General features: G+C 43.0%; 2 protein-coding genes across 2 annotated transcripts; one reads left to right on the top strand and one right to left on the bottom strand.

Moving 5' to 3' along the window:
- The first annotated feature begins 12,439 nt into the window (after positions 1-12,439).
- Positions 12,440-13,652, top strand: LOC135679674 (tetraspanin-15-like). Its single transcript, XM_065193664.1, has 2 exons — positions 12,440-12,943; positions 13,635-13,652. Exons 1-2 carry the CDS (start codon positions 12,440-12,442, stop codon positions 13,650-13,652), a joined length of 522 nt encoding a protein of 173 aa, XP_065049736.1.
- Positions 13,653-15,993: 2,341 nt separating this feature from the next.
- Positions 15,994-17,507, bottom strand: LOC103991950 (UDP-glucuronate 4-epimerase 1). Its single transcript, XM_009411495.3, has one exon. It carries the CDS (start codon positions 17,366-17,368, stop codon positions 16,064-16,066), a length of 1,305 nt encoding a protein of 434 aa, XP_009409770.2. The 5' UTR covers positions 17,369-17,507; the 3' UTR covers positions 15,994-16,063.
- Between the last annotated feature and the right edge of the window lie 1,519 nt (positions 17,508-19,026).

Genomic DNA, 19,026 nt, shown 5'->3' on the forward strand with positions numbered 1-19,026 from the left:
TACTTTTTGTAGTTTCTCTTCCAATGCCCATCTTTACCATAGTGAAAGCATTGGCCTTTGTCCTTTGCTGAGTCTTTCTTAGCAACCTTTGCTTTACCTGGTTTGCCCTTGCCCTTTCCCTTCTTAAGAGACCTTTCTGCTTTTCTTTTCTTTTTTATCTCACCAGTGTAGAGAACTGGCTTCTCTTTCTTAATAGTACTCTCTGCCTCCCTCAACATATTGAGGAGCTCTAGGAGAGTCACCTCAAGCTTGTTCATATTAAAATTCATTATGAATTGTGAAAAGGAATCTGGTAGGGACTGAAGCACAATGTCCACACACAAGTTATCCTCTAGGACCATTCCTAGACCTGTGAGTTTCTCTATCCGCTCAATCATCTTTAGGACATGGTTCCGAACTGGTGTCCCCTCAGTCATCCTAGCGCAGAAGAGGCTCTTGGATATCTCATATCGCTGAGTCCTTCCCTGTTCCTCAAACAATTTACGGACATGTAGGAGAATGGATCTGGCATCCATCTTTCCATGTTGTCTCTGTAACTCAGGAGTCATAGAGCCCAACATATAGCACTGAGCAAGAGTGGAGTCATCAATGTACTTCACGTAGCAAGCGATCTCATCCTCGCTTGCCCCTTCTTCGGGCGTAGGCATCACTATATCAAGGACATACACGATTTTCTCCGCTGTGAGAACAATTCTCAAGTTACGGAGCCAATCCGTATAATTTGGACCAGTGAGGCGGTTGACATCAAGTATGCCATGTAAGGGATTTGAAAGCGACATTTTCTGAAAATAAAGATGCAGCAAAAATGAATAACATGCAGATTTTGCAAGAAATAAACTATCAAGATATGGACTTCTATCTTAATATGCTCCCACTATTTTACTAACTTGTCATGCGACACCCTCAGCACGTGAAACGGAAGTCTCTGGCAGACTTCTATTGGGGATCAAGATCCAATCAGCGTCTTAGTGCAACCTCGAGGGACTCGACCAATCACACTAAGCCTAAAAGGTAGGCAACTCTTGCCGATCACAACTCCTTGTGATTCTCGTCCTATTCGGCCTCCGAATCACCATAGTCTCGAGGGACTCGACCAACCATGATGCTCGGTTAAGTCAACACCTTCGTTACAAGATGAGTCTAATTTGATGATATACCCTCGAGGGACTCGACCAAGCATACCATGCCCTCAGGTCACCGGTGACATCTCTATGTTGTAAGTAAGATAACGAATCACGATATAGGTGAGTCTCGAGGGACTCGACCAACTCAACCTACACCGGGAATCGGTTCCTACTTATAACGATAGAAGGCCACGTGGGTCAATCTAATTGCCTCACGTTTACCGACTTAATATTATCGAGAGATGTTTCTATGATTTGGTCTCCTAATATGACATGTCACACATATACATATTTAATATATATCTACATCGCATGCAAATATATATATATATATATATATATATATATATAGTATGTGTATAAGCAATCACACCAGATTATCATGGACCACAATCTAATATGATTAGGCCCGAGCCAATAGGCCTAATCATTCACATCAAGATCTATGTGTGCAACAGTGCATCTCCATGCCATATGATCGTCCATCTCATCCTCGTCGGTTTCGTCGACATCTTGATGCATCTTCATGCATCACGATTGTCCGTCTCGTGGGTCCCGCTATCGCATCCACGCTCCCGCTGCGCCTCCTCATGTGATTACAACTTAATCATAGGCACGCAGGCCCGATAATAAATGAGAAATATAATGAAGGCTCGCAGACCTCAATAATAATAATCACAAGTATACACATCACACGATCCATGATCATCCGTCCACACATCATACATCACATGTATAAATAATCATCATGTAGGACTATTAGATAATAATAAAAATAATAATCAACTAAACCTTTTAATTAATTAATATTTTATGAAATCAGGGACATGTAGTAAATTTCTGAATTTATAGGGGTATTCTCGTAATTTGGATAAAAGACAGAAACTGGAATTTCTCAAATTTCGAGGGGCAAAACTATCTTTTACCCAGAAAACCCTAATGCCCTACTATCCTTTGCTGCTGCCGTCGCCGCCGCCACCCTACTGGCGGCGGCCTATGCGACGGGGCGAGGGCGCTGCCCTCGCCTACAGGTGGCACGCCCGCTAGCGGCGCTGCCGTTGCAGGTGGGCTCCCCCGCGGGTGCCGTCGCCTTCGATGGCGGTTCTACCGGCGGGGCAACGCCCGCAGGCGGTGCTATCCCGCCGGGTGACCGCCCCTGTGGGGGGGTTTCGCCCGCGGGAGCAGCGGCGGCAAGCGCCGCTGCCCTGCGGCGCCTTACCCCGCGGGAGAAGCGGTCGCAGGCGCCTCTGCCCGTGGGCTGCCAGCCCCGCCGGACGCAAGCCCGCTGCAAGCAGGCCGCCGGCCGGCTGCTGCAAACGCAGCCCCTGTGCTGCCCATCTTCGGCTGCGCTACACGCACTCAGATCGAGGGCAGCAACTGTTGCTGCCCTTCCTTGTTTTTGCGTTAACGATTTTGACGTCAAAATTCTTCCTAAACACAACACACGCAGTTCAAAACCAATCATTCGCACGAACAACCTAGCTTTGATACTACTGTTGGGAAATCATGGGGGCGACATCATATACGCAGCGGAAGAACAAGAAAACAAAATCCCCTATTCCCAAAAAGATGTTCGTCGTCATGCGAAGATTGGTGCGCAAAATCCGCGAAACTCAAAACTGCGTATAGAGTAGATTATGTTACCTAGGGAGATCGTATATCCCTGTTTCCTTGCAAATCCTTAGGAGAGGGTGAAGGAGGTCAAGCGTCCTCCTCTCTAGTGGTGATCCACAAAGCAGGGTTCGACGACGCTCCTCAAAACTCCAAGCCTGCTCTGAGGTGGAGAGGGAGAGGAGAATAGGAAAGGCAAGCAAAAAACTCTAGCCTATGAGGCTTTGAATCCCTCCTATTTATAAAGGTCCCTTGTCAAACCCTAATGGGTCCTCCCCTAGTGGGTATTAGATCTGCATCCAATAAGACAAGGGCTCCGTCGGATATCTCATATCAGAACCTCTACTCATCGCAATACCTACCATATGTGTGTGACCCTCTAGGCCCAATATCGAGCTGGCCGTGAGTCATACCCGTCAGAACTACTTCTAACTCAGTGAATTATTATCTCTGTAATAATTCACTCGACTCATCGACTACGGACGTACTAGGCCACTACGCCATAGTCCCCAGACGATACAGGGGAATCCAATCCATTGGACTTGTCTGTCCTCAGTTACCGTGTACCTATAGTCCCTCGTCCATCTAATATCCCAGAGACCGTATATCGAGCATGGTGCTATTAGACCCATACGGTTTCTACTCGAGTCTCGCTCTAATCGGATTCTCCCGGAGAACTCTTTCTCTCTCTACCCGAATGACCCTGGCTAGGGATTTGTGTGAGCAAGAACACATGGGATATTCCTCTCATGACGCCGAGAGTGGATGATCCTCTATTGACACTCAATAGCCCTCGTAAGGTCGACTACCAATCCCAATGACCAGTTGTACTAGATCTGGGACAACCAAACCTATAAGTCTGGTATCAAAGAGTGGAGCACTCATACAGGACATCCTTGGTGTCTCAAGTCTAAGGACTAGATATACCACTAGGACTACGGAATCGCTGTTTGACAATAAGGCATCATCAACCATCCAGCATTCCGTAAGCAGATCAATCAGTGAACTCATTCTCCAATGAGCACCTGTACTGTATCCCTAGTGTCCCTACACGAGCAGCTATGAGACCAACTGCATCCATCATATGGACGGGTATACAGCACACCAGTCTGTCCGGTTATCACGATGTCCCTCTCGAGTAACCTATGACCGGGATTATTTAGGATATGTGTTTAAAGGTGAATCGATATCATTATCGTGATCTCATCACGATCCGATTCCCATTGCACAAATCCAAGGACATCACAATATATTTATATATATATGTATATATATATATATATATATATATGTATGTATATATATATATGTATGTATATATATATATGTATGTATATATATATATATATGTATATATATATATATATGTATATATATATATATGCACATATGCAATAGTTATAAAGTGATATACGCCAAAATATAATAAGCAAAAAAGATTCTGTATCAAGTCACACGTGCCATCACTCACGTGATTTGGCTTGCTGGGCACCTATGACTAGCAATATGGAGGTATGATCGGGAGCTATTGGAAGCTCCACTTCGGTGAACAACACGACGGCAAGAAGGGCTATGGACTCAAGGAGTGAAGGCCATGGTACCGTAGTGGCGGGTCTTCCGTGAGTGCATCAAATTTTGTATCGGATGAAAGCCTTGGTCATTAGCATATGGGGGCTGTGTTCCACCAAGGGAAAATTTTGAATGCAAGTACCAGTGAGTTCCATGGGAGGAACTTGATTATGCAGAGGTATGATCGAAGTAGCTGGAGAGTTGGACTGCTCCAGAGCTCATATTCGCTTAAGGGAGCCTGGCAAGTCATAGGACAAGGTCGAGTAAGCGAACGTTGCTACCAAGGAAGCTAAGGAGAACAGAATCGGTGCAAACCCTACAACGTGATGGCAGAGGCCATGTATGGGAGTTGCAGTCTGTCTTTTCATCGACTAAACGGACTGCTTGGAGAACACAAAGGTGTTGAAGTAGGGCGTCGAAAGGGGCGAGGAAGCAACGACGAGTCCAGAGGGACTTAGCTACCCAAAATCAAGCATCAGTTAGAATAGAGGTGGACTCAAAGGAGTGCCACAGAGACATATCTACTAATCATGAAGAAAAGGGATGCAGATGCGAGGCGACGGATAGCAGGGCCATAGGCATGGCAGCGCCATGGTACCGTAGAGGCGGGACTTCCGTGAAAGTCATTGATCCCTTGCTCTCATGGAGGGAGAGCGCTTGGTCGTGAAAGGGGCCGAGGAGGTGGAGCATGCAGAGGCAATCTCCAAGTACCGAGACAAGGCTGAAGGGCAGAGGCCGAGGAACTTCGTAAGACCGGTGTCAATGAGCTTCTCATCAAGATAGCTGAAAGTGAAGGACTTCGGGTCATGCAAGAGTGCATAACTAAGGAACGAAGCAGGCAGTACGTGGTTTTGTTCCTTTGCTACTTAGTGGAGTAGGCGGCAGGGTTGATGGAGAAGATGGTACAATCCCAAAGGCGACCAAACCTATGAGAGAATTACTCCAAGTTGGGGTGAAAACTGTTGAATCTCGTATTTTGATGATGAAACCACTTAATATGTGTTTATGATTTAAATTGCATTTTGAGTGATGCAGGTCTACAAGATCAAGATTAGACAATTAACGCAAGAGGAACTGACATTGCACCGGAAGAGATCACGTCTGGATATTGGATGGCTGAATGGGGCCAAAGAGAGCGAAATTGCGCCAAGGATATTGGGGTTGCAGAGGTCAACCGCCGATTGGGCAACAAGCCACAAGAGAGGACGATGCACCGAAGAATCGGACGAAGCGCCAACCAATGACGTGCCGGGCAATAGAATGTCAATTCGCGTTGTAATAATTGTCTAGATCGGAGTTGAGTTTTGGTTTGTGTGTGCAGGATTAACTATGATAACGATGAAGACATAAAGCGAAACAAAGTGCTGGAGTCAAGCACGAAGGATTCATTGCGAGTTCGAGAGTTCGACGGAAGTCCGAAGGTTCGTCTGGAATGCTGCCGGAACTAGCCAAGAATGAGTAGGGAGCTTGTCGAAGGGTTTTTCGGAAGCTCGCCGGAAGGTTCATTGGAAGTTTGCAGAGCTCGCCGAGAAAGATCGGAGCTTGCCGAAGAAGCTCATCGGAACTCGCCAAGATCAAATCGTGAAGTCTAGGAGCTTGCCGGGAGTCCGCATAATGGTTTCTAAGAGTTTATCGGAAGACCATCGAAAGTTAGCCGGAAGCTCGCCGGAAGAAGTCTTGACTTACGGACTTTGTAATAGCTTAGAAAATATCTTTAAATTTGTAGTTAGTATGTTAATTAGGGTTAGGATTAGGTGTTAATCTTATAACCCAAGTAGGGGCTAATTGGGCCCGAGTTCGGACTGGTTTGGGCCAAGTTTGGAGCCCAACCAGTGAGCTGAATTGGCCTAGGCGGTGGCACCGCTTGGGCTGGGCGGTGACACCTCCTTGGCCGGGCGGTTGCACCGTCCAGCACCCGAGCGCTGGGCGGTGGCACCGCTTGGCTGGGCGGTGGCACCGCCAGCATCGGGAACATAAGATAATTCAAATTTTTGGAGCCCAAATTTGAATCCTCTTGAGGCCTATAAATACCCCTCAAGTCTCAGCTGAGCATATAACTTTTTGTGCAGCAAGTGATTGAGAGAAAAGTCTTAGAAGAGTCTTTGCCTTTCTTGTTTTCAATTTGCTAGTGTTCACCTCCTTCTTTCTTACTGAAAATCTGTAAGAGAGTGAACTGCTTGTAAAAGTTGTAAGAGGGATATTTACCCTTCCCTTTCAAGAGATTTGCTAGTGGAAGGTGGGAGCCTCATCGAAGAGGGGCCTCACAAGTGGATGTAGGTCATTTGACCGAACCACTGTAAAATCGGCGTAATCTCTGGTTTGCATTTACTTATTGTCATTTATATTACTGCAAACCATTTGCACTTTAATGCTATACTACTTTGTCTCCGTCTTACTTATCTCTTCAAGTTAAAACGCAATCGAAACGGTTTCAAACGAAAACGTTACTTTTATCGTACGAAGTTTCCGAAAGTGTTTAAATCGTAAAAAGTTTATCACACTTTACTGCTGCACTAATTCACCCCCCCCTCTTAGTGCCACTCCGATCCTAACAAAAACTTCGTGCATTCCAGAAGTTCGATGGCATTGAGAAGGTGAATCACAGTAACTAACTCAACGCAAGGAGTGCAAACACTTCAAGTGCTTCAGAAGTGTGAGCAAAGAGCAGGCGAAGGCCAGTAACCAGCTCGATGCATGGAGTATAACCTCGAGGAGGCTGGCGAAGTCAAGTAACCTTTGCCTTCTCAACTCTTAAGAGAATGGGCGAAACCGAGTACCCCAATTCTCTTATCTATCCAGCAGAGGAGCTCTGCACAAGTTCAAAGACCCTTCGAAAATAATGGAAGATAATAGTTGTCAAATCCTCACCAACGGTGATCAGTGCTACTGAGAGTAGATTATCCGCTTCATTTCCCAACGAAATGTCAATCGAAAGTGGAAGTGATGCGAACCTACTTGGATGTGACAACTAAGTGAAAGAAGAGTCAATGAGCAAATTTTATGGAGGAAGGACCCAAAACTTCAGAAGTTTGCAAGACGATGCTCGTTAAAGCTCCAACAAGCATCCACGTAGTTCAAGCAGCATGGGGAATTTAAGAGGCTGACGTAGTAAGGATGGTCTTTTCCTTCATTTGGAGGATCCGCAGGAATCAATAAGGATCAACATAACTCAATCAACCCCACACCAGAGTCAGAGTCATTGGTGAGTTGAAGCAGCATGGCGGATCAAAGGTTCGACTACTCAAAAACAGCAACTGAGAGCAGTTGGGAGCCAAGAGGCGCATTGTAGCTGGAGTAGAAGATTGAAGACTCAGCAAAGGTGAGGAGTTGCAGTGTCGACAAAGGCTTCAACGAGGACATCAAAGGAATAAGTGGGGGAGAATGTCATGGACAAACTTCTAAATATGATGTTTGATGTAATGCTTATATATGTCCGTGTCTTTTAGTACGTTCATGCCTTGTACAGCATGTAGAGGGACGGCCGAAGGCTTAATAGTCCTATTTTAGTTGGATTGGTGGCCTCTTTAGGCTTATAAATAAAGGTTGTGTCATGTGGACACGTGCGAGAGATTTTTGGTCTATAATAGACTATTTTACCCTTTGTTGTGCAACTGTTCAGAGCTTATAAAGTCTGTTTGTAATTTGCATTGTCTATGAAGTGTTTTTCGGATATGTTTGCTTGTGAATCCCGATTGAGGCATTCTCTCTAACCCGTTCTCTATTTTGTTGGTCCTAAGAGACAATGGGAGGCTTCGAGGAGGCTGACCTTTGCGGACGGACACACAAGGGTGCCACACGACTTAGGCAAAACCAGCTAAGTCCATGATAGGATGGAGGCAAACTCATATCGCACTCCCAACAACAGATGAAGTGGTGTCCCTCACCCACCCAAATAGGGATATGTTCCTCCCAACAACGGATAAAGGAACCGTCCAACCGTCACATCTAATGATCCACTAATCTCCAAAAGGAATCGCTCTATTTACCCTTGGCATGGAAATTACATAATCTCACACTGGTCATGCCTATATCGGGATGAAATAATATATTTAAAATATATCTTTTAAATATCATCAATATCAAATAATATAAATTAGCCTTCAATTAACTTGAACCCTAGTTCAATCGATCTAATTAAACTCAATTTAACTAGTCTAGAACTACCTTAGACTAGTTAAATTGAGTCCAATTGAACCGATCTCTAATCTTCATTTAACTAGTCTAGAACTACCCTAGACTAGTATAATTTGAACTAAATTATGTTCAATTTAGGTTAAACTAACTTGAATATGTCAATCAATTTGGAATCACCCTAAATCGATCTAGAGTAATCAAGCCTAGTTTAGTTCAATCAATATTCGGGCTCAAATTCAACAATAATATTGAGCTAAGTTGGGTCAGCCCATATATTGGTCATGTGCACTACACATGACTAAGCATGCATCACACTAGGCTAGCCCAACCCTGGCTCATGGACTAGTCATGTGCATCACCATGTAACTACCCATGATGGTTAGGTTAGATTATCCTACGGGCTAAGGCCCAACCCATGGGTTAGGCCTGGCCTACGGGCTGGGCTTGATCTACCTATGGGTTGGGCCTGGCCTGTGAGCAATTTCAATCCAATTTCTATCAAATTTCATACCAAAACATATATTCACTAACAATTATATAAACAAAAAAATAATAATAACACATTAAAAGATAAGATTGGGACATAAGCTTTAACACAAAGAAACAACCTTCTAAATTCAATAAAAATTAGAAACAATAATTTCAACACATGTATAATTTCAACATATTTTAGTCAAATAAATTTTAAATCATTCAGAATAGTATATTTTAAATTTTAGATCAAATATGAAAAATTTTAGATAATATATTTTAAATCTAACAAAAATTTTAATCCAGATAAGATTAAAGATAAGCTGAAATTCTAGGAAATATCATATATTTAATACATAAAATATGTAAATTTTTAACATGTTTAAATCTAAAAATAAAAACCTTAAGCATGAGTCAAATGACATTATAAAAACTTCAGCCGATAGATTTTAACACAACAATAAAAATTTTGACATTTAAAGAATTGATAAATATTTTCAAACTATAAAACTTTCAATATTTAAAGAATCAAAATAAAAACTAAAACTTTTATTTTCAAGAAAGGTAGGGAAACCTACCTCTCGTCAGCAAGGTGTAACTCCTCGTTCCTCCTGTTGTTGGGTTGGGTTAAGTGAGGAATGAAGGAGAGAAATGTTATAAACGAGTCGACACTAAGAGAGGGGAGTTGAATTAGTGCAATAGTAAAACTTACGTCGGTTCGAAATCTCTCGTTTGATTAAAGTCGATTTCAGAAAGATACTTAAAATTGAAAGCGTACGGAAGAGCGTAGTGGATGTAAAGCAAGTTAGTTTGCAGTAAAAGTAAATTACACAAATAAAAATACAAATCGAGTTTATAGTGGTTCAATCATCGTGACCTACATCCACTCCATTGATTCCTCTTCCGTCGAGGCCATCGGCATCCACTATCGGTCTTCTTTCAATAGGCGAAGACCAACCACCTTTTACAGCTCTTTCTCCTTTTACCAGGTTTAGGAGATAACCCTTACACCCCCACTTACTCCTCTCTCAAATTATTCTAACACTTAGATTTTTTAGAGGAGTTCACACAAGATTACAGCAGCGTTTCTTTCTTTTTCACTCTCTATTCTTTAACCAGGGATGAGAGGGGTATTTATAGGCCTTAAGTTGATTAAAACTTGGAGCATAAAAATGTCTCATCCCGGGTTTCTAGGGTAAGAGCGATACCACCGCCTGCACTAGGCGATAGCACCGCCTGCATTAGGCGGTACCATCGCCTGACATTGACACTAGGCAGTACCACTGCCCAATTTGATGGTTCCACCATCGGACACAGTCTCGGAGACTGTGCCACAACGGTGCCACTTGTTAGGTCACTGTTTGGGCCTTTCACTTGGCCCAACATAGTCCATACATGGGCCTAACTAGTCCCTAATTGGGTTGGTCCAATTCCAATCTCAATTATATGCTAATTATGAAATTTAAGATATTTATTAAGCTAAACAAGTTCGTAAATCTAAGTTTCCTCCGGCGAGCTTCCGGCGATCTTTTGGCAATGTTCTAGCAGATTCCCGGCAAGCTCCTAGACTACAACGATCTTCTTGGCGAGTTCCGATGAGCTTCTTTGGTAGGCTCTTGGACTTCTCGGTCAATTCCGACAAAACTTTCGACGAATGTCTGGACTTCCAACGAACTATCAAACTCCCAACGAAATTGCGTTCTTGACTCTAGGACTTTATTTTACTTTATGTCTTGCTATAATAGTTAATCCTACACATATAAAACCTACTTTGATCTAGATAATTATTACAAAGCAAATCAAGTGCTATCCGGTATGTCATTGGTTTATTAGTGCTTCATCCGAATCTTCGGTGCATCATCCTCTCTTGCTGCTTATTGCCCAATCGACCAGTTGACCTCCACAACTCTGATTTACTTGGCGCAATTTACACTCTTCTTGGCCCGATGCCCGAACTCATGATCCTAAGCCTTCTGCCGATACGTTGACCGATCCTTTGGCTCGACATCCAATTTTCTAACATATTTTTCTCCGACCCAATATGATTCTTCCTGCTTTAATTGTCTCTCCCTGATTGAAACATCCTACGTCACTTAAAATGCAGATCAAATCATAAATACTGTCAATTGATTTTATCATCAAAATTCAAGATTCAACAAGAAATCCCTCCCCTTAAATAGGAGGAGGTGAGCCTCCATTAAAGGAAATTTATTTTGATTTTTATATTTATTTAATATAAATTATTTCTATTTAATATAATAATAAATATAATATCACTTTATTTTGAATTCTTAATAGTTATTTTCTAATTCATAATGACTAATAAGGAAATAGATTAAGATTTCCTAAATTATAATGGCAAGTAAGGAAAAAAATTAATAATGGTTTCATTTTTTTTTTTTTTATGGATTTACTAGTCTTTTCTTGATATTTAATCGGTGTAATCCTATTTGTCTTCTTGGATTTAATAGATTAATAGATTAAAGGAGAAGGGGAATAAAATAATAGATTAAAGGAAAAGTAATTTCAACCCACAGTGATTTGGTTTCATCTAAATTATCTATTTATATTAGTCAAACGATAATATAATTTTTTTAAATAATAAAAAAATCTATCATATCTCAATAATTTTTTTCATCCTTATCTATTTATCTTAATTTAAATTTTCTTTTATTTCATCTAATTTTAGTTGTTTATTTTGCACTAGATGCTGGTGTAGCATATTAAGGTTTCTTTTCCTGTGGTTGTAATGGAACTCTTTTTCCATCTCCAAAAACCACATCACATTCTTCTTTTTCTGCATCCTGGTTGGTGCAGTTGCGGTGGTGAGTGGCTGGTACATAGTTTTGTGGGGGATTAAGTAGCAATCACAGTAGAAGCAAGAAACAGTGCTCATGGAGATGATCCGAGCAAACCACTGATAGAAGACTAGATGAGAGATTCGCAGTTCTTCCATTTCAGCTGCCATGTACTTGATTTCTGGTCTGAGGAAGATGGTGTTTTGGTGTATGCATTAGTTTAGTAGAAGAAGTCAGTTTCACTAACATATGTTTGTACGTCAAAGAAATTTTGGGGAAGTGCATGAATGTGCTATATTATCATTTGATAATTTACCTATCTCTCAGAAATCAAAATTCAGCAATATAATCCTCACAAAATTCAGACATAACAAATCCATAATTGGATAATATATTATATCGTATATATCCCTTTAAATATTAGACCCTTCACATATGTTATTATCGTTCATGTTTTCTGCCCCCACACCCCCCCACCCAAAAAAAATCTCGAGATCCCCAATATTTTAAATGTCATAATCAAAATCTGATATATATTAAAAGTTTCGAATTTAAAAGCATAAATAAAAGAAAAACAAAAAAGAAATTAATTTCTTTAACGACTGTAGAGATCGTAGGAACGATAGCAGCTAACGAACCCCACAATAGACTCCGCTCCTCCGCTATTTATATACCTCTTCTCTGCTTCCTCACTCTCTTCAGCTGCGTCGTACTTACTCTACTCTCTTCGCAATGGCCGCCGAGGCTGCTAAACCCCACCCCCCCGGCGGCACGAGCAAGCTGGTCGGCCCCCTCGCCATCGTCGCCTACCTGCTCTCCCTCCCGGTGCTGGCGTTCGGCATCTGGCTCGTGAGCACCCGCGACTACGACTGCGAGGACCTGCTGCGGGAGCCCAACGTCCGCGTCTCCGTCGGCGTCGGCCTCCTTCTCGTGTTCGCCATCAGCAACTTCGTGGTGTACTACGGCGACAGGGTGCTGATGCCGGGCCACATGGTGCTCTCGGTGGCGCTCGTGGTGATGCTCACCGCGGGGCTGTCGCTCGTCGGCACCTACAGGATGGAGGCACGCGGCCTGCCGGGGTCGCCGCTGTGGCTCCGCAACCGCGTCATGCGAGCCGAGACGTGGAATGAGGTCAAGACCTGCCTCTATGGCGATATGATATGCGAAGACTTGGCCTACCGAACCATCCAATTCACTTCGCATGATTTCAGCTTGACGAAGTTATCTGCACTCGAGGTAATTAATTGTTATGTAATTACTCTTCAAATATTTAGCAATTTAATAGTTTCAATTGTTTATAAAAACACAAACAATTATTCAGAAATTCTATTATGATATAAAAATGCTATTGATCACATAATAGAATGCGTCTTTTTTCTTTGAAATCAAAATAAATAGCCAAAAAAAATTGATAATCGTGAAACCAATACGATTCATACACTTACAACATCGAAACATTTATTGACTTCCCATATGACAAATAGAGTTTGGTATATCAACCAAAACAATCAGCAACTTTTTGCTATTAAATTTTGTCCATTTTGCAGATAAAACAATTCAAACAATATTTATTGTTTTCTTTCACATTTTTTATTGTGTGTTTACTCACCTTTGTTGCTTTGTTTATTGGCATATAAGTCGGGGTGTTGCAAACCACCGGATGTATGTGAAATGGAGTACGTGAATGCCATAAACTGGACTGAAGTGCGAAGGAATAGTACACGAGATAGTGAATCATCATCATCATCCAACTCAGCAACAAATGCTTCCCATGTCGATTGCCATGCATGGAGCAATCAACCAACCATTCTTTGCTACGATTGCCAATCATGCAAGGCTGCATTCTTGACGATAATAACCTCGAGATGGAGAAAAGTTGGCGTGTTTCTCATTGTTATGTCAACCCTATTCCTATTTGTCCATGCAGTGCGTTTTATTATCTTGATGTCGGCTAGGTTTAAGCCTTAGCCATCATAAAGTGTAAGGTGTTTCCATCACCAAGAATTCCCTCTAGTGATAGTTTTGGCTTTTTCTAGTTTGTTTTCTGTGTCTATAAATCACTTTAGTTGTATATATTAATATTTCTTTTTTTTTTTTTGTTATTATGAATGGTGTGATACTTTGTATCAGAATGTATATAGATAAAAAGACTATGCCCATGAAAACATGTGAATTTATGTTATATATTGCATGCACCAAATATTTTTTGATGAATAATCGTTGCAGAGGCGTCCCTTTTCATCGATGCAAAGAGCAAAAGAAAAAACATTTAGAATCGTCAAATTCCTTAATGATAAAAGTGGTTTAACATTGGCATCAAATAATAGCTTCCAATTATTTGGATGTCGTGTTACTCTCAACAAAATTTTTGAAATGTCTAATATAAATAGATATGCAGAGTTAAGCATGGAAGAGAACTCATGAGCCAACATAAAGATAATAAATAATCTTAATAAATAAGAAGCATATTGATAATACCTTTTTCTCAAAAGAAAATTTTCAATAGCTTGTAAGTTGAACTAGTTATTGGTATTATGGAACGAAGTTTTAGTTTGTAAACAGACAGTATTCAAAGGATCATTTGGCCAAGTAAATTCATAAACTAATTAATATTTCTTTATTTAGAGGAATTGTTTTATGTGCTTGGTAATGGAAACACATGATATGCGTTTAAATGTCATTTACTAATATATATAATAGTCTTTTTTCTGGTAAGTAAAATATTTCAAATATAAATTGATACTATGAAATAGACTCAATTCCTTAATACTCTTTAATCATAAACATAAATTTAAAATAAAGAGAAAATTGTCTTACTTTTCAACAATCATACGCTAAAGATTTCGGATGATGGTAAGATTCTATGAATTTTTTAAGTAGCAATATCAATTCTACCATTTAACATGAACATCTGTCGCTCCCTCTCTTTCTAACACCAAATTCTTGTAGCCAATTACCAACATAGCTCGTCACTCATAGTGAGCATGAACGTAAATTGTTATATCAATTGAGCACATATTTTATATCCTATACGACATTCTTTTCCTCCCTCACCATTAACAGTTGCATGTCATTCCATATGGCAACTCATATTACGTGTAAGCAGACTAGATTCCTAACTCCCATATAATTTTGACCATTCGTCCATCACTGGTTGACCCACAACCAACGCTCTATAATCTCTAAACTTTCTTCATTCGGCAAATTATTCTTTGATTAATCCGTGCAAATAACAATAAATTAAATCGTCGATAACATGTTATGAGGCGGCGGAGCTTCTACGACATTCCCGCGGCATCGTTCCCGGGAAGTTACACCGTTGAATGAGATGTTGCGTCGCACTCCACGCTACATCGCTCTCCAGGCGCCATCATAGCCGTCCGAATGACGTGACCCCACGCCCGAACGCGTTGTGATCATTTGAACCGACGGTCCACGATCCAACGCCGCTGACGCGACGCCTTCCACGACTTCTAGACCGAAACCAACATGATCAGCACACGGCCCCCCTCGGGACACGTGGCGCATTTTCGGATCACCTTTTAAGAAAGAGGAACTCGACAGGTCACCCACGTTAATTTATGCTCATCTCCCACATGGTTTGTTCAGCGCGGGTGGGCCCCTCCCGATGATGGAATCGTCCAAAAGCAACGCGTGAGGTGCGCGGGGAACAAATGGGTCGTACGCTGCTTAAAACGTAGCGTCACAGTTGTTTGGATTCACCCGTCGCCACAGCTGGATCTATCTGCAGGATGAAAAACCAGGAGCGATCAGCTGCTCGTTCAAGACAGGCAACACCTCTCCAAACACCCACTAGCGCCACCAACTTCCATCATACGTGACATCAGCAAACGGTGGGGTGAGGAATCGTGTTTCCTGGCTCGACTAAGACCCACCGTCGCATCACAGTCCGCCCAGCTGTCGCGCGGCGAGTCATCATAACCCGAGGCCGAAGTGGCACACCAATCTCTCTCTCACACCAGGTAACGGACCAACTACCTAAAACACCCACCGTTTTCCAGATATTACAATCATGCCACTCACCCAAGTCCCCTCAGGGTGATCCGCGCCTCCGCCGGTGCTGCCGATCGACGCTTCAAAATATTTCGAATCCCCCTCGAGACTTGGCGCTGGTCAAACCTTACTGCCCGGTGACCGGATCTCGAGCAGAAACAAACCACGAAAGGAAAGGAGCGACAAAAGAAAGTAAACAGCCACCGCCTTCGAAGCGGCTCCAAAGACCAAAAGAAAATGATAATATCTAATTTTCTTTTATGCCATGGGAATTAAGAAATAGAAAAGCATTTATTGAAATTGTATCAAAGAATAGGAACAATGATTTTTATTTTACAAGATCTAGCTCTTGTTTCCTACTCTTCGGCTGTATCCGTAGTAAGAAAGGTACCACTTCACAAATTTCTTGAGCCCGGTCTCTAGATTTGTGGTCGGCTTGTAGCCGAGCTCGGCGCGCGCCAAGCTGATGTTGGCGTGCGTGAAGGGCACATCCCCGTTGCCCGGCATCTCCGCCACGTTCTTCTTCGCCTTCACCTTGAGGTGCCGCTCGAGGATCCCCACCAACGCCGGCACCGTCACCGGCGATGTGTTCCCCAGGTTAAAGATCCGGTACTGCGCCGGACTCCGCTTCCGGCCGCCGCTGCCTGTGCTCGCCTCCGCCGTGTCCAGCGCCGCTACGCACCCCTTGACGACGTCGTCGATGTAGGTGAAATCGCGGGCGAGATCGGTGCCGTCACGGCCACGGAAGACTGTGATGGGCTTCCCTTGGAGGATATTGCGAGTGAAGGAGAAGTAGGCCATGTCCGGGCGGCCCCAGGGCCCGTAGACGGTGAAGAAGCGAAGCCCAGTGATGGAGAGGCCGTAAATGTGGTTATAACAATGGGTGATCTCCTCACCGGCCTTCTTGGTGGCGGCGTATAGGGAGGCTGGGCGGTCGGTGCCGTCCAACTCCGAGAAGGGGACCTTGTCATTGAGGCCGTAGACAGAGGAGGAGGAGGCCCACACGACGGAGGGCTGGGGATCAGCGGACTTGCAAGCTTCCAAGAGGGTGACGAGGCCGGCGACGTTGCTGTGGACGTAGGAGGCCGGGTTCTCGATGGCGTAGCGGACGCCGGCTTGGGCGGCGAGGTGCATCACGTGGGTGAAGGGCACCGTGTCGAACAGCTTGGCCAGGAGGCGGGCATCGTTGACGTCGCCCTCCACGACGAACACCCCGTGGGAGGCGAGCAGCGCCTTACGGGCCTTCTTGAGGGAAGGATCATAATAGGCGTTAAAGTTATCGAGGCCGACCACTCCGTCGCCGCGCCGCCGTAGGGCGAGGGACACGTGCGTACCGACGAACCCCGCGGCGCCGGTGACGAGAACGGCGATCCCATCTTCGCGGCGAACGGCCGCGGAGGCGCGGATCTGGCGCTCCCAGTGTAGGCCGCCCCAGGAGGCGGTGAAGTAGCGGGAGGAGGTGTCGACGAAGCTCTGGAAGCTGAGGTAGGAGGCAGTGAGGGCGATAAGGAGGAGCGCCCACAGGAAGAGAGTGCTCGTAGAGGCGAAGCAGCGGTGGAGCTGCCTGTTCGCCGCATGGGTCCGCTCTATCTTCACCTTCCCCGGCGTCGACGGGAACAGCTCGTCCTCGAACACCCTCATCATCATCGTCTATTCGACACTTCGCCCTCCTCCAAAAGACCCACTAGTATTTGATCTTTGCCCTCCTCTTTAACCAAGTGGGAAAATGATAAAAGGGAACAGGAGGCAGGGAAGAACTGACGTTTTCTTTATATTTACTGCAACTGCCAAGGATGGAAGGGTGGGGGGGTTGCGGGGGGGGATGTATAAAGTAGAGGCGAGTGAACCGAGTGTGTTACCGCATGACACGTACTACAAACACCAAAAAGATTACCCGCTAATCTAGGAAGACCAAATGGGATGTGGGGCTACTTTTGTGTCCAGTGAATGACAGTGCAAGTAGGGAGTGTGTATAGAAAGAGTGTTTTTTGAGTTAAAAGGCATCTCCACGGTGCGATGGTTTGCCGAGTAACCTTCTTCCCCATTTCCTCTTTCTGTATTTGAAATTTTCATGATATAATATATCTGAAAAAACAGAAATTGGCCGCAGTTGGGCCCCACCAAAAGCGAAGACATGGTCGGTGGGAGAGATGGTTGGGCCACTAGCATGGGATCCAGTTAAACTATTCATCCGAGAGGAGGAAGCTAAATGGAAACGATAGCGCGGTCTAACATATTGCCGTGTGCCGTGTGCCGTGTGCCGTGTGCCATGTGCCGTGTGCGCTGCTGGCAACAGGGGACTAAGTTAATAAATATGTGGATCGGGACACTGGACGTGGACTAGAAGGGAAGGGTTGTAGCGAACGATTAGGACTCGCTCGAGACCCGTTCATGCCGAACCCAAACATTTCTCGCATGGCATCCGCAATAAATTATAGGCCTTTAGATGAGGAGTTACAGAGGAAATTCTATGAATTATACAGCACATTTTGATTTTGAGAAATAAATTATAGCTGTCAAGAACTCCAACTAGTAATCAGATTCTCTTTTTGAAATAGAAGAAATTACATTTTTCTGTGATGTCATATGTATTTTCCCAGAGATATCTATCTAATTAACTAATTACAAATTTGTCCAACATATAAAAGAATGAGTAAGTGTAGAAAATTCTTATTCTTTATCCTTTTGTTATCGCATATATTATGTTATTTTCCAACTAAGTATAATGGAAAACTTGGTTAGTCATCATTTATCATGTCAACGTCATGTAAAGTTAACATCATTTAGTACCGAGTTATCTTCTTATAAAATATTTATAAATTTTTTTTTTATTTTTGATGAGGTAGTTCGGATTGATTTCAATTTAACTCTCTGGGAAATATTTATAGGAATATATCATGACATCCATGGGCAACTCAGGTTGGTTATATTCCTAAGAATATTTTCGAAAAGTTCAAGATAGCTAGGTTTGATTACAAATTGATTGCTTAGAATATTGAAATATTTTCGAAAACCCATATGACAATTCGAGTCGATTATAAATTTTTTTTTCATAGAATTTTATGAAATATTCTTTCTCCTCAAGGTTCATATAAAAATATACCCTTAACTCTATATTAACGAGAAGAAAAAAAAAAAAAAAAAAAAGGACCTATGTACTAAAGCTACCTCAGATTTGTTTTGTGTGCAAGTAATGAGTATGGAGAAACTATGCTTTATTCCATAAGAATCTTCATATACATATCATGATGTCAATAACTTTTTTTTTTCTAACATCAATAGGCTTTCTTGTTAGATCACTATTA

This window comes from Musa acuminata, chromosome BXJ1-7 (genome assembly GCF_036884655.1).
Source record: "Musa acuminata AAA Group cultivar baxijiao chromosome BXJ1-7, Cavendish_Baxijiao_AAA, whole genome shotgun sequence".
NCBI lineage: Eukaryota > Viridiplantae > Streptophyta > Magnoliopsida > Zingiberales > Musaceae > Musa > Musa acuminata.